The 20873-nt window shown below is 39.6% G+C and overlaps 1 protein-coding gene across 5 annotated transcripts in view; it reads right to left on the bottom strand.

The window, feature by feature from the left end:
* Positions 1-247: 247 nt before the first annotated feature.
* Positions 248-20873, bottom strand: part of CLCN3 (Cl-/H+ antiporter 3) — an 846805-nt gene continuing 826179 nt past the window's right edge. For 3 of the 5 annotated variants that reach the window (XM_085641816.1, XM_085641817.1, XM_085641818.1), the window contains 2 exons: positions 17913-17988; positions 248-3550 (listed from right to left, as the gene is read on the bottom strand). In XM_085641816.1, coding sequence (XP_085497942.1) covers positions 3392-3550; positions 17913-17988 — 235 coding nt within the window. In that variant the 3' untranslated portion in view covers positions 248-3391. The remainder of the gene's footprint in view (positions 3551-17912; positions 17989-20873) is intronic. The other 2 variants (XM_085641819.1, XM_085641820.1) reach the window with 1 other exon arrangement.

Genomic DNA, 20873 nt, shown 5'->3' with positions numbered 1-20873 from the left:
GTGATTAAAGAGGCAAATAGACTCTTCTTCATACATTACATTTTATATCTTATTTTATACTTTGATCATTACAGTTCTAACGCTTGTCTGTAACAATTGTAGCTCTAGCATACTAGAATAAATAAAAAAAAACACATATCAATATTAAATACAGCTCTAGGCAACATCCACAGATTAACAAACTATGCATGTTTGAGAAACCAACAGTTTCTATAATGAACAAAAAGATAACCACTGGGTCCTCCTGCCACATCTGCAAACATTAGTTTATTCCTTTGAACAGTACATTTTAGGCACACCAGAACGCTTCAGATGAACGTACCGTATACACCGTTTTCCTTGTCAGGGATCTACTATACAACAACCAGACAACATGTCTTACATGTCAAGCAGGAAAGCACATTAAGCATTGTTGTTGCTTAATGTGACAGCACTGTTCTATTTTTTTCACTGTGGTCATCTGTACAGTTATGCATGGGGTAACAACAATGGATAATCCAAAGGCATACTCATTTGCAAGTATCACATCCATTGGTGTAGACCAATAAAAACAATCTCTAATTACAATGGTTTCCGAGACTGAATTAAGAACTGTGAGTGCTACAGAACATAAAAGCCTTTGAGGACAGTATGCTGTTTTTGTTTTGCCTAAAGAATTCCCCAGGCTCTGAATCATGACCACCCCCCCGTCCAAATGTAACTATAGGTTTTACATCTTTAGGATACTTTGCTTGTGTAGTGCCAGCTGAGCAGCATAACAGGTTGTTCTCATGCTAATTAGGAGTCCATATCTAGAAAAGGATATAAGTAGAGAGTGGACCATCCAGGTATTCAAGTGATTATTTTTTTCTCTCAAGTAAACTGCCAATTCATTGGCTGTATCGGTGGGATTTGCAAAGTCTCTACCTAACAAACCACAGATGAGAGAATGAGATGATAAACTGACTTATATTTGTATAGATTTTAAATTCTTCAAAAACAGAAATAAGGTATTTAATGGCCTAGGGAAAAATATATAACTTAGTGCAAGATATGAAACATATTTTGTCAGTGCCAAGAGTTGCACTATCATTTTTGTTTGATTTGTTTGTAGAAGAGATGAAACTGTAGTTTTCAGAAAAATAAGATTATGAATGAATTTTAGCATGCAGTTAGTATAACACAGATTTAATGAATTCAAGGATTTATTCACATTATTTAAGATCACTAGTAGTCTGTATAAACCAGCAGAACACTGAAGTGCATTATAGTGTTTTCATTCACAGGTAGCTGTAAAACAAGTATGTATTATGCCACGTTATGACTTAGCATAAAATGCAAAAACATGAACAATCCAAAGTAAAACAATAAAAAAAGATCAAAACAAGTCTTTTTTTGTGATTCAAAATGCTATCCAGTTTTAAACATGGCTCTCACATCATTTGATCTTTGAGAGTTCATACAGTTTGCCTATAATGCCCCGTGCTCTCCCCCAACATATAAACTACCCGTTGCGAGGCACCCAAGAGCCCCTTCTGTTCCGCAGTGTGTCTCAATATGAGAAACTTCTGCTTCAAGGGACACCTTACTGCAAGGTGTACTTCTGAGATTTTTCATTTTTATAGAAAAAGAATGACAATGGAGTGTAGGAAGAAAACTGCATAAATTGACAATGCTGCGAATGAAAGGAGAAAAACACTGCAACAGTACATGATAAGCATGGAAACACTGTCTCTATCAAATCACACTGGTAACCTACAGACTGGAGAAAGTGTCTGTGGTGAAGGAGATTCTGAAGGATGCCAGATTACTACTGTGGAGGAAAAAAGGCAACTAAATGATATTTCCTTTGGGCAAACTCAATACGAGGCATATTCGAAATTAGCCTTTGGCACTTTGTATGTTACCCAGACCGTACTACTGAATTCCAGGGCATACGAACAAAGGCCTGAGAGCAAACTCTTGAAATAATCCATAAATCTGCTGACAAATACATGGAAAATAGTTAGACTTCAAATGGTTGATCAGAAACCAATATGTACCAGATATAGATCAACACAAAACTGAAATCAATTAACCATGACTGACAAACTCAAAACTTGAGCAAGGCATTTACCTCACCCAACATGGACTCATCATTCTCTTGCCTTTGTTTGATGGCTGTACTGTTAAATCTATGGGGAGTGATGCTAAACGTGTATTGTGACAGGGTTTGTATTACAAGAGGATGAGGATTGTTTGCCAGTGTAGTCAACATGTCAGTTGCTTGCTAAACTGAGTGGCTTTAATTTACTTTAAGCTCCCAATGTTATTATATTAACTCCTTCCGTGCATACGTGAGTGCTGCAAGCTGTGCACACAGTTAGATAGGGATTTCTATGACACAGAGGTGCAAATGAATGAAGTAAGCACCGTACAGAGATGTTGATGTAAGAAGAGGCTGTGAGGTATCGCAGATTATTTTGGCACAATAACATCTGAGAAAGTAGTATGACACATTCACTAGAAACCAACAAACAGCGCAAAACGTAGATCCACAAGATCAAAAATATGTCAAACAGAAGGGTGACAAAAATTTCAAAAATATATTTGCTTTTGTTTCACTGGATTCGTCTGGTTAAGGTATATTGTACATACAGGTTTGGTAGTGAGATGACTTATGGAATATTCAAACTTCTATACTTTGCTAAGGTTCTTAATTTATATTTATTTGCAAAACATACTATGTTTGTAAACCAGACAGGTTTGTCTTCAGTGGTATTCTGTGAGCTGAATTCATTCAGCATATTGGATTGGGTTGTCTGGGAGCATGCAATAGTACCTACTAGGATGAAATTGGTTGCAGCAGCAGCAAGATCAATGTGTGTACAAAAGTAGTTTCTTTTTTGCAGACGTTATCAAAATATGCCTCATTTTGTTGTAGTAAACAAGAACTAAAGAGAAGACACCTAAAACTGAAAATCTCAGAAATACACCGTAAAGAGGTTTCAATGCGACTCAGGAGAGAGAGAGAGAAAGAAGAACAACGTATGAGCCCATCTGGAATGTTGAAAGGTAATAATGTTACACAGATAACCTGCACAATGTTATAAATAAACGTATATCAATTTAGCAGGAATACAAAGGGTGGCATCAGGCAGACTCTTCAAGATAGCTCAACTCTGTAATCCCAGTGGAAATCCAAAACAAGTGTGTCTTTTGAAGGCTCCTCAGGCACAGGCCAGCCCCATCTCTCAACAATGCACCATCATTGCGTATTGTATCCAGTGCAGGGCAGGAGTGGCAACCCCACAATAAATACGAAAAGTACATCACTTTTACTCCCCAGTAGCTGCTGCATTAGTGCAGCACGATTGTGCAAAGAGCTACCAAATCTTGACTTGTTTTTCTGCTGTCAGGAGATGATGTCCGGCTACTGTGCTGTCCTCATTAACAAGTGAACTTCCTCTTCTGATTCCTCTCTCTCCTCTGCAATAGCGTTCAGCTGAACATTATGGACTCTGGGTCGTGGTTTGCCATCTGGGCCATATGACGGAGGATATCTTTTTTTGATATAATGCCAAGGAGGCGCCTAATGGGAGGTAAACCAGTTGATAAATATTAAAACATAAGAAATTTGGTAGTTTGTTAGTAAAGAGACAATAAAACAGTCTATAATTTCTTGTGTATAAAAAAAAGTGCCATTACTGTGCTTTTTAAAGCACAAACCAGCTTAAGTACAAAGTGTGTAATAATATCAAAGCGGGTACATGCCAAAAGCTTTTCTAATCTTGATTAAAGGTGGCTTTTTGATCAATAGATATGCCAACAAAAAAGCAAGGCGGCAAAGTTGGAAAAAAAGCTATGTGATCAGTATAGGTAGAGAGTGATATTGAACCTATTTCAAAGGAAAACCAAGCAAAATTCTGCCAACAAAAAATAAAGATGTGTACCCTGCCAATGGAAGACCCTCTTTTGGGTTCTACAGTTTGTCAGTTTATTTACCCCCTCTTAAAATACATTGTATTCAGTGTACTTCAACCAGGGGTTAAGTGCATGACATAATTTAATTCAAATACCCTTTCACAAATGACTAAATGTTACAGGAAGGTCTACAGCCATCTATTACAATTGACCAATAACCAAAATTATCTCTCATTTTTTTTTGTTTTGTTTTACTACTTTTACTTGCGAGCTCCCAAATGCAATAACCCTTATCTTTTTTGCCCCACTACACTTCAGATTCTGTGCTGTGGTTTTATTCAAAACAGTCAATATCACACAGAGGGTAAACTCTGCCAAAGGATCACTCTGTGACAGTTAAAATGAACTGTGTTCAAGAGAGGTGCTCATTCAAAGTGCCCAGAAGAAATCAAATCGGTAGATGCAAAAATAAAAAGTTATGTGAGGCACCTTGAAGTGGTGAAAGCTGCAGCCCTAACAAGGGAGTAATACAGAAGAAGCAGAAAGAAAATCGAACAAACTGCTGAAGCATGTTATACTGGTTAGTACGATTACTGCTGAAAGGAGGCATGAAATACTTGTGAAATTTTAGAAAAAGTGACAATGCCCTGCATCATCATGTTCTGCTGCACGATCTCTGGTATTTGTACTGGGGTTGTGATACTGACGCATCTCAAAAACATCAAGGGGGTTATCAGAATCCCTAATAAGCTCTGTTTCTAAGGTCTTTCTAGGTCAACTACATAACAAAATGGGTTGCTATTACAGCAGAAGTATTGTCCCATGGCTTCAAATGCATCATTTTCTCTTCAGAGACATGAAATGCACGAGAGACAGAAAATATTCGCTGAGACTGGTGGACCATTCACTAAGAACTCTCTCCAAGATTTATGCATGTTGTACTTACAGTCAACAATCTTTATGCAAAGTCACACCTAATTTTATGTTTAGACCAGGACCACCCAAAATGCATACGCAAAGTTGTATTTTCTTACTACTTTCGGCAACAACAGAAAAAACGAAAAGATATAAAACTTCAATTGACAAGAATTTATAAGTAGTGCCTGTCTGCATTCATGGCTCTTTTGAACAATGAGTACTCGTTTAGAAAGCTCCTTTGTTTGCTGCTTCGAGAGGCACCTCATTATCACTGTATTTATTTAAAACAAATACCAGATCATGTGTATTTTGAGACTCGCCCACTGCTTTGATACCTTAGCAGTCTGTATTGTTAGGAATATGGTTAGACACACAAATCTTTTTCTCCTTGTGGGCATGCAATTGACAAGTAGCAATTCACACAACCCTTTTATTATGTGGAACCCCCAAACCCCTAAATAGTGTTTTCTTTTGGTTATCTTTTTTTTTAGATCTCGTCTACAGACAGCTTTTAGCTATCCGTTGTTAAAGACTTACTGTGGAAAAAAACAATACTGACAGTGGGCTTTGGGTCAGCTCATTGCCCACCACTGGTTGGCTTTCTTGTCACTCATTTGCTTGCTTCTTTTTTTAAAATTTCCTTCCTCTTCTTGTGTACGTTCATCCCCTTGAGCACAGCTTCTTTACTATACTTTTTATTGGATGGCTTGTACCCTTCCACAGCTCATGTTGGGAAGCTACTTTTTTTTTCTTTCTTTGAGCATTCCATGGGAGTGCACACGTTATTTTAATCTCCCCCATGTGCTGCTTCCCTCCGCCCCATTGCTCTTGGTATGCTCCCCAACCTTCTCCCAGGTCGTCTGTAAAAGCACATTAACAGGTATATTTTTTGATGTGCTTTGACAAAAAGGCATACTCTATAAGTTTGCTTCTGTTTTTATCTCCTGTTTTCCACATAATACATCAAAAGCCATACCAGCGTTTACAAAGCCAGCTTGTATGGCTCTGGGGAGAGCCAGGCTTATGTACCTCTGAAAAGGAGATGTGCCTTCTCCTGGAGGCCCATAAATCTGCTCTCTTGGGTGATGTACAGAACCAAATAACTAGTCCGAGTTCAGTGTCTTGCGAAAAGTAAGTTAGGCGTTGGAAAACGTTTTAATGACACTTCCTTATTGATGGGCTCAGGCAGCGGTTCTTTTAAGTGGCTGCGTCTAACCCTCGCTGTTATTTTTAATTTGGATCTAAAGCAACAGGCTTTCTACATTGAATTTGGAGTTCCTGCTTAATAACAAACTGTGCCGTTAATAAATATTGAAAATCTTTCATTGATATTCAGTTTGGAGGTACAGTGAGTAAGATAAGTGTTTGCTCTTCCTCCAGCACTCTGACCCGTAAGTAGCTCTATTTGCAGGCACGGGTTTCTTTACTGTTCCCTTAAGATTCAGACATGCCGACAGCCTCCGTCTGAGGTGCCATGATGGGATTAAGCTCCACTGAGACTTTTAAATTGATTCATGCCATTCAGAATCACGACAGATACCTGGCTCTTGGTATACCCTTTCCGTGTAATTGCTCTTAGAAGGCCTTTATGGATTAATGGCCAAAACACATTGACTACAATTATGGAGGAGTCAATAAATGACTAATGTGAATTGAAGAACTCTTCTCAAGTTTGTAAGAACAAAGGCTTGCCTAAACAACATGGAGTGTGTTGACACTATGGACTACCTCCAGGTGTTAAAGTGGACGATGTAATCATGTAGAAACACCCTAAAATTAGGTTTCGAAGATGGTATAATAACGAGTGTTTTAATTTTACTGGTTCTGATCAGAATTTTTATAATTAAATATGTGCTCTTTAGAAAATTTGAATATTTATCACACCTTCGTCAGACAAATTCTAGAAATATTTGAGCCCAAAATTATTGTTTGTAACACCCAATAATTACTTAACCATTATTCAGGCCATAACGGAGGGAACTCTATTTGTGCGAGGTATCTGCACTGTGGTCAAGGGCAGCAGCAGTTTAGGATGCCTGGCTCATGTCGACAGGATGTTCCTCGTGCAACACTGTACACTGTGAACATGGACAGTGTAGAAGTAACTGTGAAGGCCCAGCATCTGTTTACCAGGAGGGATGGTGGCTGAGGCACAAGTGGACCGCACAACACAGCTATACAAGAATGTTTATCTTTACAGCCGCTAAGAAGGAATGTGAACATCTGCAGTGAAATAGCCTTGACCAGTGGAGTGTTTTCTCCTGCATTTTTCTAAGGGCTCGTCTATTTTCCCTATATATCAGCTCCCATTACCTCCCTCCCCATGTGGGAGGAAAGCCTCAAAATATAGGCGGGCCCACATTCTCACAACAATGCCTCTAAATGGTTTAAATCAGCCATCTTAGAGGACCTCCTGAAGAATTTGAGGAAAGGTGAAAAGATACAGCCACAGGCCTCAGCTTGCTGGTGTATCACTTTCTTGACCCATTCTTGTGGATAAAGACTGTGCTCTGAGATATAGGTTGATATAGGCTGATATACCCCAGTGGTATAAGAAAACGAGATGATGCAGATAGGGCACATCCAGCTTACAGCCTCAGAAGTAAGAACTCCATATACAAGTCTTGGTTAACCATGACCGCATTGTCTATTTTAGATCTTCTGGGTGGACCTTGTCACCAGTGGTATGCCCAGGAAGCCCTTTGCAAATAGATCCAAAATACTCTTAGGCCACAATGCCTCAAACCCTCCATGGAGGGCAACATAGCGTCTAACCTGTACACTGACCAGAACATTATCACACATTTATAAGCAAATTTGATGTGATCCAAAAAAAGGATTAATCTGCCCCGGTGAGCTTATGAAGACCATATCACCAGTCTTTCAGAACTCCTCACCAATATCTTGGATCTGGCCCTTACAACCAAGAAGATGGATCTTGCATAGGAATGTGAAATTATGTGCAAACTGCAATCTGTTGTGTAATGTGGGTTGTGCGATTTCTGCAGGACTTCATTGCTTCCTTCCTTTGCAGATTAAACCCAAACTCTGAGTTTGCTATGGCAGACGTTCACTATGGGGTGAAGGGATACCCTTTTGGTGATCTTTTTGTGAAAGACCTAGACAGATTTGTTCACATTTATCTAACAATTAACAGGTTGAATAAGGTTTCCAGCCAAGGCCTTTTCATGAAGGCTGGGTTAGGATGGGTATGCTCTATTCAGCTGATGGTTCACATCCGCAACGCTCTAAAGAGTTGTTTCCAGTTACACCCTTGAGGTATGATCTGTCCATCATCAGCTCAACTTCGCCTTCCCCTCTCATCCCAGAGGTGCGTAAGGACAAGACAAGAAGTTCTTTCTACAGTGTAGCTAGTTTCTACTCTGGTTTCCAAGGTGAATATAATAGTTTCTCCATAGATAAGTCTGGGAGGCAGGACCAAGAGGATTCTCCACAACCGGCACTACGTGTAATAGGACACTTGAGTTGTGGTGACATTTCAGGTTTGCATATGTAGCTTTACACTTTCCTGTCCACACATCTTATGATACAGTTGTTTTTTTTTCCTCATCAGCAAACTTCTGTTGGTCAAAGGAGAAGTAATGAAAGGCGTCCTTCAGGAGTGTTTCTGTCACCCCAAGGGCATCAGAAGCTATATTTGTTTGCTGAGAAGAAGAGAAAGATGTCCACTTAGACAATCTGTGTGATTACATCCACTGAATTGTTTACAGACATTTCAATATACAGGGCCCCTTCTTCTATGGAATCTGTTCATAGAAGGAGATTGTATGGACTGCCTGCACCTCAATCACTATCTTTCCTATGCCATTTTCTGGCTGCAGTTCAGTGGGAGGGCCGCATATTTAAACTCACGGTTCCCCCTTCAGACTCATCTGTGTTTGACCAGGCTTTTTACTCCACTGATGAAATTTCAAAGATAGCGCATGGTTCCAATTATCATCTATGCAGACTAGATTCTCATGCCACTTTCTCTTGCAGCAATTCATATGAAGGTCTGCCTTCTCCAAGATCTGTAGTTGATTTTCAAAGCAAAAAAGTTGGGCATGTAGCCCAATGTTCAGATTAAATTCTTGAGTATAACCATAGATGCAGTTTCCACCACCCTTCACTTCCATAAAGGGAGTTGGTTTTGATTAAACTGGAATAGAGGAGTGTACGGATGAGAGCCCAGATATCTCTGATAATGCTAGCAAGGACAGTGTGGCTATTGGAATCTACTATTCATCCCATCTTCCCAATAAGTTCAGATTTTTGACTTACACAGGGGCCTGTCTAACAGAAACATCAATAGTGACTGAAACATAAGGAAAAGCCTGGACATTTTCAGTTCATCATCAGATGTCGTGAAAGACAGATGCCAGCTGGTGTGACGGAGGGGTTCACTGCTGTGACTTTATCATGGGAAGCAATTGGATCCCAAAGGAACTTTGGTACCACACAAACAACCTTGAACTGCTGGCGGGATCTTTCGCCATTCGATCTCAGGCTTCTTCCTTAACACATAGGAGCATTCTGTTACGAATGGATAATGTATCTGCAATAGTAGTAAATCACCTGGGAGTTACAAAGTTCAAGCTATTGGCAAAAAGTGAATTTTACACCTCTGCCTTGAACAAGACTTGTCAGTGATGGTGGAATACCTACTATAAAAAGGGAGAATTAAGTGGCCTTCAGATTTCTTAACATGGAAGCTAGACAAATCTGTTTTTCAAGCTTCGATATCTCAAAGGTGTCCGTGCAAGGTGAATCTGTTTCTTTAAAGGCTGGGCATCCAACTTCCCATCTTCTCCAGCTGGAGGTCAAATTCAGCACCTCTACCGTACATCGCTTTCCTACAAGTTGAACCAATGCTATGGATTTCCTACGTTTGCCAATATTTTCAGGGTGACATCTCACATCAGGAGGCAAGTGGTGGGCATCATTTTGATAATCCCATTTTGGATGCTTGAAGCATGGTATCCAGTTCTAATGGAACTTTTGTGGGTTTGCTAATACGTTTACACCAATAAAACCCCAATCAGTCTCCATTACTCCAAAAATGAACTGGTGGGCTGGAAACGTTCCAGGAACCTGGCAACACCTGGTCTTTTGGAATGTCCAGCCCCCTTCATTTGGCCATCAACTCTCATAGGTCTGCCATTTCTGCTATCATTTACCAGTAGCTAATGCTCTAGTGGACATTCAACTTTTGATAACATCTAAACCTAGATACCATAGTTTATGTTAGACTAAGTCAAAGGCTATGTTGATGTTGCTGTTTAATCTGATTTCTTGTAGAAGTGTGTCAAAAATGAAGGCTCTGGACGGAACATGTACAGTATTCATGCTAGACTGTAATTCTTTCCCTCTGTCTAAGAGAACCAAGTCAAGCACCAGATCCATTACATATCCTAGTTTTCCAGATCATCCCAAACTTTGTGTACGTCATTGTCTCAAAGCTTATGAGAACATGACTACAAATGTAAGGTCTTCACAAACAAGCCGCATGTGTTCACCCCAACATTGGCCCGCTGAATTGGCAAAATCATGGCTGAAGAATGTACTGATGTTAGTTCCACTGGAGTGGATTCAAGGACGGAAACCATTGTTTTTAAGTCCTTTACACTAGATTAGAGGATATTATGCATTTGGGTGACAGGTTGACCAGATCTACTTTTAAATGGATTTCTTTTCTATCCATTGAGGATTCGGCCTCTGTGGTCATTGATAACCTTTAAATAGACTAATCATCGCCTTCAGACCTGACATAAAATGTAAAATTTTCTAACTACTGCAAACAAGAATCTTCAACTTTATTATGGATGTGGGAGCAAAGATTATCCCATCTAGGAATCAATTCTGTTGTTTCTACTATTGGTTATTAAGGTTTATAGTTCTAAAAGGAACATATATTTATTGTGATACATTGTTCTCATGCATCCCCTGCCTTTTGAGTGTCTGTTTACCGACTGCTTCAGCTTTCTTTTGCCTCAGCTAATGAGGTCAAAAAGACTTGTACATTGCGGATGGTTACACTGCCACTTACAACATTATGTCACTGATAATATGGTTAAAAGTAATTTTCTACTTCATGACTTCACCTGCATTTGATAATGGCACAAAGGTGTCTTATAGTACAAGTATAAACTGCAAGCTAGGAGCACTGGCAATGCCAGTGCTGGTTTCCTTTGGTGACTATGCCGTAGTAGTGTTGATTTAATTGGGGACCATCATCTCATTGTTATCCTCTACTTTAGGGGCAGCTCAGAAGCAGGACTAAGCTCTGAAAGCGGACTTTGCTGACAGGAGACATTGTGACTCCTTTGCGGCAAGAAAAAGGAGTGGAAGTGGAAGCTCAAGAAGGATATGGACTTGTTTGGTTGTGAATGTTAATTTCAGCTGCATGCCTCATAGTTTCACTATTGGACACCCATGAAGGTTGAAATGTGCATTTTTTCTGGCTGTTGTCCTTAACAGATTTGAAAATCCATGTTTGCGAAAGCTAGGAAAATCTTACTTTTTTCCTTGCCTCACCTCAGGTTTAAACAATCAGTGAAATTAAAGTAGAAGACTCTATAACAATGACCTCAGTGGGAAGTCCCTAAAGCTCATTAAACACTCTGCACTGCAGATGCTCAGCGCAAAACTCCATCTGATTCCGGAAAATTCAAACATCCCAAACGGACTCCATATGACCAGGTAACGAATCATTTGGGAACACGTTCAATACATTTTTAAAGTTAGATTCAAGAAATAAGTCTAGCTAGATATCCCTGAATCCATAAGGTAGAGTAAGGTGACTTCTGAAGCTGAACTAAGTTTCAAATGTATTGCTTTTTTGAGTTTCTTTAATAGGGACTCAATGAACGGTTGTGATAGACTGGTTAAGTTATGTCAGGACAAGTTATGTTAAAGGCCCAGCTTTTCTGGTAAAAATATTCCGTTTGACAAAGGAGACTTAAGCAACATAATTATAGGTTGAATATTTAATATCACGATGTACATACATTTTGCATTTTCAGCTAAGGGAAAGAAATACATTCTCATAAGACTGTATTTGGTTACCTATGAAACAGGATCATCAGCGGTTGTGTTTTTGTTTGAAGTTGAATTAATTGAGGAGCAAGGAACATCTTACAGTTTGTCAGAGAGAACACAACTTTCAATCATGGACAATCACTAGATGGAAGGATTTCTCGAAAGAGTGAAAAGAATCAGACTCCTGCTTGTTCATTTCCAGATCAGATCCTAAAGTAAATCAGAGACTACATTTGCACTGCTTTCTCACCCGAGGTAATGAAAGATATACATTTGGTTACAATGGTTTTTCCTCAAGTCACACTAACATGCTAGCAGTTCTTTTTTGAAAACCGTAAAATGAATCCCAAACTCTTTGGCTCTTTGTCCTCTTTGCAGCACAAAATCAGTATCATCGCCATGACGTATGATCCCAGACTTATTCTGGAAAAGAGCAGGTTGGCTGCTGTGGTCCTCTATGTAACCTTTGATACTGTCTCCCATTCAGAACGTCTAACAAGGTTGTCAAAATGTAGAAACTGTAGACAATACACTATCCTCATAGAAAGAATACAGATTTCTTAGCCACCAGTCTCCCATTTTTCCATCTGTAGTGAAATACCGCTGGGGTCCTAGCTGAACCCCTAGTTGTTCAACATTTATAACTCTCTACTGGCTTCTATTGTCAAATCCTTTGGCTACAATTTTAATAACATATGCAGATGAAACACCTTTTGAATAGCTGAAAACGCTGGAGTAATAAAAGCTCATGACAGAAGTTGAGATATGGTCCAATTGTTTAAACTTAGAGAAATAGCCAGAGGTACTTATGTTTGAGAAACCTTTAATTGGCTCCTCTCTCCAATGGTGGTCCTCCGAACTTGGCCGTTCCCTCCTTCTCAGCTGCTTTAGCAAAAAATCTAGGCATCACGTTTAATAATACAGCTTTTTCTCTCACATTACGTGGCGGCAACCTGCTTTTTAAGATTCTCTCACTTATTCTGTTTTCTTCACATAAGATAGTGGTCCAAGCACTGATCGCTTCAAGAACTGATTATGGTAATTCTTTGTACTGGGGGCCAGAGTAGCTCCTGCAACTGTTACAGATTATGCAGAAGGTGGCTATAAGACTCGTTCAGGGTCTACCCATATTTTCTTCCACTAAAACTCACGTTCATGACCCACACTGGCTTACAGTATGGAAGAGCATCCTAGTTAATACCCTTTGCTTTACACGAGTGCTGCATAATGTGAGCCCTATCTATCTCACGAAGAAATAATCATCACAGTCTCTTTGTTCTGCTTCAATTCATCTCATAAAGATCCCCAAGATCAGAAAGGGCAGATCTGGCAACAGAGCCTTTTCTTTCAGGCAGCCAAATTGTTTTTTTCCCAATGCTTTTCCATTTTCTGAACATGGGAAGACCATCTGAAGCGCAACTAAATGATCTTTTTCCCCCAGAGATAAGTGAACTCCTTTATACTTCTCCCTGAAGAGGAAAGATTAAGGGATACTCAAAAATGAAATGCTATTTTGCTAAAAAAAAAATAGAAAAAAAATCAAAATATAAGCTCATCACCTCTTAAGAGGCATACTCTCAGCAGTTTGATGGCCTGACTAAAATAAAAGACAAAAACATGCTTATCTGCTTTTTCACTACTCTAAAACCAGCTCAATTTCCCTTTTAACAGGGAAACCTTTAAAATGTAATGGCCCACAATGTATACTCTAGTGCTCTCCAATGTGTTTCACACAGCTTCTTTATAGATTAGGATCAGTGTTTCTTCTCAGGTACAAGGACAGTGATATGTTACAGGCATTCCTGGAGCACATTGGCTGCTACTAACATAGCCTTCTAGTGGGTTTAGTGACTTTCCAACTAGCTCCAGGGTTACTGTTGTAAAATGAATTGTGACATAGCTTGTGATGATGTGTTTCAGTTATTGTGTTCTGCTCGTATTTTCCATAATAATGATTTACCATTAGTTGAGGGGAAGAGGCTCACCTCAATAGCCAAGCTAGTGTCAAGTCCACCTGCACTGCCAACTCTAATACATAGCCAGGGTCGCTTGGTGGGATTCCATTTCCGAGCTGAGAGAAGTGGGGAAATGTTTTGTACTCTAGAGAGTGGAGTCCCATAATACTCAGCCATAACTAATAAAGGAAGCATAGCATATGAACCTACAACCCAAGTCCATGGCCTGTTTGATATTAGAGCATTTTCTACCTGCTAGCACAAACTGTGTGGAGGTTCGCGTGACTGAACATGACATTTGCCATCCTAACTGCTCAAAGCATAGATGGAGTATACTCTCCATCGTCACGATGGCTGGGAAGCAACATAAGAGAATGTTAAAATTCCAGTAGCTAAGGGATTTAAGTGATTTTAGATATGGTTGTGATCACTATTGAAGTGGAACACTGGAACGGTATCGGCCTGATATAGCCAAAAATCAAAGGGGATGTGCTTTCCCCTGCAATTCAGCTGATAAGACAGGTAGTATCCTTAGTCCTTATTCAGCTTAATGCACCCACTGCTGTATCGCCTTTTGGGGAGTATTGAATTTAGAAAGTTTTAAGGGATTTGTTTTTCTGGCTTTCTATTATAATCCTACATTTATTTCTGAATTTTCTTACAATCTGGATCTGTACTTTTTTATACTTCAAAGTATTTTAGCATTAAAACATGAAATCTGGATAAGAAATCCTTCACCTGCAAGAAGTTTACTTTCACATTTCTAGTACTTTCAATTCCATTTTCTTGACGCTTTTCCAGAGATTTCAAAATTAATTGGCATAAAGTTTACAATGCAAGCAGAGAAAGGTTTCACAACCCTTAACCTTATAATAGTCCTGTTAGGTAGCGTTTCCCATGTTGGCCATGTGCCATTGGAAAATGACAATAGTTAGCACGTTGGAAGCACACTCCCCTAGAAAGCTGGATAGAAGGCAGATCAGCCACGAGTTTTCGCGAGGAGGAGGAGGAATAAAACATTGCAGGTTTGCAGGCTTAAAAGGCTATATGCTTTAAGGAATGGGGCACAGTGCACATTTCTAAAGGCCTAGGGTAATTTTATGGGCATTTTTCTATCAGAGTGATGGGGAGGGTTGCAAAGCGTGGATGATTTAAGCAACACATACTTGTAGTACTATGTAGCATAAGCATTAAGATTTCTTGAAGTTCTTGAAAGTAAAATAAGAACGCACAGGGGCAGCATATTTATAAAATTAAGTAGTTAGGAAATTACTTAATTGATGATTTCTCTATAAATTGTGTGAATTTTGCCTTTTTTTGTATGGAATCTAAAACCTAAAAAAGTAAATAAAATTAAAATACTCCAGACTACCATCCGCTGAAATACCAATTTCTAGTTACCAATAAGCATCATTACCATCTAGTTTTTTAACCTCCATTTTTGGCAAAGTGTGCACATTAGTTCATGAAACAGGCAAAAATAAATGAAGCTTTCAAGGCCTACCCATCTAGGAAGGGTAATATGCAAAGAAAAGCTTTATTCTGCTGACTGGTGTTTTGGAATCTATACATAAAACATTTAGTTTTAAAATAATTAAAAATTAAGTTTAAGGTTTCCGCACTACTGCCGGCTGGACATAAAATGTGGATGGTCTATGTTAGCTTTAATCCTCATTTCAGTAAAAGACAAAGCTGGGTAGAGAGTTTCTTCCTATGTTTGGATCAAATGTACAATTAGTTATTTCACAAAATATCCCAGATTCACAAACGCACCCCAAGAAAATATTTGTGAATTGCTATTTACAACAACTTGAAGCCATTTTAGAGAACCTATGAGCACAAACTGTACATTTACACATTACTTCACTTGCACTTTGATGTTTTTTCCTACATGAGGAAAGATATTGTTCCCTGTTAATGCTAAAATCGTACCCTACTCCCCCACTAACTTTGACCATGCTCCCTTCCTAGTCCCACCATGGAAATGGATTAACTCCTGTCCTCGGTTGTCAAAATGAATGTGAATACCCACACAACCAAGTGTGTTCTCGATTTTTTCAAGTGCAACTCATCCTGGAATGGCCAGTCCAAGCCTCTGGCAGAAAATTTACTCACCCAAAAATATAATGTGCAAGTAAATGATTTTGCAAGTTTAAATCCATGTTATGTAAACCTAAAACATGGGTAAAAGAAAAAGCCATTTGCATTGATAAGTTGAATGTGTGTGTTCAGTTGGTGTAAACTGGTCACCAGTGTCTAGACAGGTTAATAACTGTGATTTCCTCTAATAATAAACACATTTAATTTAATTTCTGACATCAAAGTAAGAGGAACCTTGGAAGCCAGTACTCATTGTTATATAATGCCATGAATGTAGACTTGAATGTTCAACATTCTATGATCCATACAAAAAAGTTTACTCGAGTGTTCTTTTGCTATTGTACACTATTTGCCTCCAATTACTGAGTAAAATTAGGATTTTCTTTATAGTTAAAAAAATCTGCATATGAAGCCAATCTTTAATGTACCCTAAAACTGAACATCTATAAGAATATTTTATTAACACAACAAACATTCTAATTTACCAAGCTCTATGTCGGATCAAAAAATGGCTGTGGCACTGAGTAACTTACATATATGCAAACTACTGATAAACATCTGTGAGGAATAGGGGTGTTTTTTCTGTATCTAAATATATTTTGCTGCCGACTACTTATTTAAAAGGGAAGAAACAGCACTAAAATACTCAATTACAAGTAGTGTAGAGCAGATGTATTAATTGTCCATGAAAACATCTTCTGTGTTTATAATGCAGGTATAGTAACAACTATAAGAAATATTGCCACTTAGTGATACCTTAGCCTATATGTGTTTCATTAAGTCTTCGTGTATGTCTCGTTAAATATCGATCAGATACACTAATTCAACTTGATTGAAACTAAATGGTGCTCACATGATCCTGCCTCAACACCCCTGTGATTTTGAATTATTCAAAACTACATTGAGAGCTAGCCCATGCATTGACTTACCCTCCCCATATCAGATTATTGACAGGCACTTAAGTTGCTAAGGGGCACATGCATGGTTTAGACATACATGGCATGTGCTGCCGTACAACTGTATAGTAAAACAAAACACTGGGCTCACCTTTAAAAGGCACAGCCTTGGACTTGCATGGATGCATAACAAAGAAGGCAGTTAAAGTTAGGAGCAAAAACACACATTTTCAATTCTGGGTTTCATTCTATGCAATGCTGGGACTGCAACAGTTTGATAGGAACAAGAATTGCATGGCTAACATAATAGGCTCTAATAAAAATATAGTGTGATCTACTGATAAAATGGCGAGTTTTTCTGCCTTGAGGTGGGGTGCATTTTCCTCACCTCAGATGCAACTTAAAGTAATATTAACTAACTTAAGGACTGGTTTGCAACATACAGCACTCTCTAGGAAAACAACTCGAACATGATTGCCGATAGTCCTATTCACCTTCAAAAATGAGGGAAAAGAGCAATACAAACAAATAACTGTTTCTGTTAACGCCCATCTCACTGTCAATGGCGTCTACTGCAATGCAGCTTCTCCTACTGGTTTGTTTCTTTAAGAAAGGTCGAGTGAGGAGTATAGATGAAATATCATTATTTTTCAAATTAGGTATTCTCTATCAAATATGAGAGGGCACAGCTGATGTGTCTAGTTAGAAACACAGCAACAGACAAACTTGTAAATCAATTCATGAAGTTATTAGAATGTAAAACAAATTGTATTTCCTACAGCCCTTTCCAATCGAATTCTGAATACATGAAGCTTATACTACATCTTCAGTTTCTTTCAAAGCAGAAAATTTGGCAAGTCTGTCTAACAGACGTAATCGTTGGTTCAACTGCTGCACAGTTAAGTTACAGTCTTTGTCCCATTCCTACAAATAATTACATTCAGAGAACTGTAGGATATGCTTGCTGCATAAAGTAACTTAACGACATGGCACCAGGTCCATGCTGTTCAGCTGATGTCAAAGGAACTGAACAGTTCACAAGTTTCATGCATCCTGACTTCTAATGTATCTAGTAAGGAGGAGGAGAAGTAGGAGGAAAAGGAGACGTTGTAGTTCTAATCACCAGGGGCTCGATGTGCTGCTTTAGTTGCTCGAGATGTTCTAATATGTTCTTCTTTGTGATGATCCCCAAGACAATCCTGAAACAGATCACGTTATGCTAATAATTGTGTCGGAACGAAAATGCAGAAACAAATTAAATAAAGATCCAATCACACAGACAAAAATTCAGAAGAAAGGAATGATAAACAAGAACAGGAATGCGAATACGGAAATTATAGTTTAAAGAATGGGAAAAAATAACAGTTGTAATTATGAACAGTCCCAAATGTTTTTGAAACCAAGGATCATTACTGATCACCTTTGAAAATCTCAAATTAAATTGGATGGCAGCTTTGTGTTAAACATTGTTTAAGTCTGCATACATCAACACAGGGCTACTGAACTTTTCTGCGCCACTAACGACAGCTCACTATTAGCTGTTAAACAAGACTATGACGGTAATGTGATTTACTGCAATTTATCATGTCTTACATATTTTGTCCACAAGCACTACAACAAAATCACTACCACTGTAATATTATTTTAAGTACTTAAACTCTCAACTGAATGGTAAAGAATAGTGAAAAAAGTGATTTACAAAAAATCTTTGGTGTTTTTGAAAAATTACCAAAGAAAATAGATCTCTTGCATATTATCTAATTTTAAATATTACATTACATAATTTTGAATACTGACCCCATGAAAACCTTCTGAGGGCATCTTACTTACCGTTAAAGAAATACTTCGCAATACAGGTTTTGTTTCATGTAATAAGGGTTTGTTTGCTCTTTGTTTGCCTGGTCTTTGTGGAAAAGTCTTCCCAAGAAACAATTTTTCAAAGGCATTAACATTGTGTTTAAAAACTTGTATTTGTGATGTTTTAATGTATACATTGAACCACAATCCTTAAATACACTATAAAATACTCTGGATTTTTGACTGACCTCGAATCTGATTGGTGCTCTACTATTGGGGAAATTCATACCTGCCTGCTGCCGCCGCCATCAGCGTCTTCCCTCCCGCCGCCGCAGCTGGACATCTAGCTGCCGCAGAGAGGAGGGGGACTTCACCTCCCAGCCTGCCCTGCTTCCCGAATCGATGGTCACGCGCCCGGAGGCGCTATAAAACAGCGAAAGGCTCGGTGGAGCGTGTGCTCTACTATTGGGGAAATTCATACCTGCCTGCTGCTGCCGCCGCCATCAGCGTCTTCCCTCCCGCCGCCACAGCTGGACATCTAGCGGCCGCAGAGAGGAGGGGGACTTCACCTCCCAGCCTGCCCTGCTTCCCCGAATCGATGGTCACGCGCCCGGAGGCGCTATAAAACAACGAAAGGATCCGCGTCGCGGGATCGCGCCGGGCTAAGCCCGGGCAAAGGGCGGGCCGTCTGAGGCCGTCAGGGGACGAAGGAGGACGCGACGGGCCACCCCCCTTACCTTTGGTAATCTAGAACTTGCACTGTGCTTCGTGTGACTAACGTCATCTACGAGACTATTGTGGTGTAGTGTGTGACTAAGCCCGGGGTGTTTTGACCAGCATATGTGCCTGAGACTTTCCCTGTGTGATTAACAAGCCCTCAGCAGCCTGCTTTCACGTGGCCGTAGTGTGCTCCATCAAAAGATAGGCTGTCCTAAATAATAAATATGGCTTCTTCTCTAAGGTCAGGGAGAAAGATTGCCCAGGACAGTATAGGGGGTTCTGTGTATGGGACCTTAGCTAATTTCCTTACAAGAGCGGCTAGTGTTCTCGAGCACGAAATTACCCTTACGGAGAAAAGATTGTCCCTAGAAATACTGGCTAAGAGATCTTCACTTGGTAGTATAATGTCTGCTGTTTCCCCTGAGCGCGCGCCAGCGCGAAATCCGGTTTCAAGTATTGAGTTCGTGGAATCGGATATAACCAATCATAGCAGCTTAGATTCTACCCTTGAAAGTATTTCCATTCTAGAGAATAGATCACCTGCCGTGAAACCCATCATCAACCCCCCTTTGCCTCCTGTTATAATATCATCGGTTGTTAACCCGGAAAAAGGGAGTATGTCCCAGCATATTGTGGGTAAAAGAAATAAGAAAAAACGTGGAGGTGGGATCCAAAAGGGAAGATGTGCTAAAGTGTTTAAAGCTGACATTACCCCGAAAGTATTCCCCCCCCCAACCACTTCTACGATATCTTTAGCCGCCCCTAATCTTAGATCAAATAAGTCAACATCCTCCCAGTCTTGTGCAAATCAGCCCCCAAATGATTTTCTGGAGTCATTTCAGCAACTGTTAAAATCGTTATTGCTTCCTTTACTCGAGAGTCAAACAACTCAGCATTAATGTTGGGAACTTGGAAAGCACTGTGCTGGCCAACACGGCTACTTTTAATAAATTTCTTGAGTCCACTGCTGCCCATGGCCTAACAACTACTCTAGGTATAGTGACAAACGCCCAGAACGTTTTGACTGCCACCCCTCATTCAATCTTGCCTAGTCATCTCCAACCTGGTCTTACTTCTACTTTGCCCATTGAGTCAATAAATCCTCCCGTTTTGGACTCTACAAGGGCAGCAGGCCAAACGTCCGATGGAACGGGTAGGTTGAAGACGGCCAATAAAAATCCGGGACCCCAATCCAAAAACGGAGGGATTACTGTGCCCCAGAGTGATGGTTTGTTCTCTAAACTCCCGTGTATTAATTTACCCCCCGAATCCCTACCGTATACGGTTATTATGGTAGGTGTTCCGGGGTTATCCCGTGATAAGTCTGAGTCATACATTGGCTCAACAAGAATAGGTCTCCCCCTCCCAATATGAATACGGAAATTTTGTCTGTTAGAAGAGTGAGCTGGCTAGGCACCAAAAACAAGGACGTGGAGGGTGATTGTATAATCACACATTTTAGGGACCCAAGAGTGGTTAGTTATATTTGCAGTCAACCCAATACTCAGGGTACCAGAGGGATTCTTACCTTTGATTTGTGTTATTTCTACCCCTCCTTCCATCATGA

The sequence above is a fragment of the Triturus cristatus genome, chromosome 2_2 (genome assembly GCF_964204655.1).
Source record: "Triturus cristatus chromosome 2_2, aTriCri1.1, whole genome shotgun sequence".
NCBI lineage: Eukaryota > Metazoa > Chordata > Amphibia > Caudata > Salamandridae > Triturus > Triturus cristatus.
This window is presented reverse-complemented; position numbering and strand designations above follow the sequence as displayed.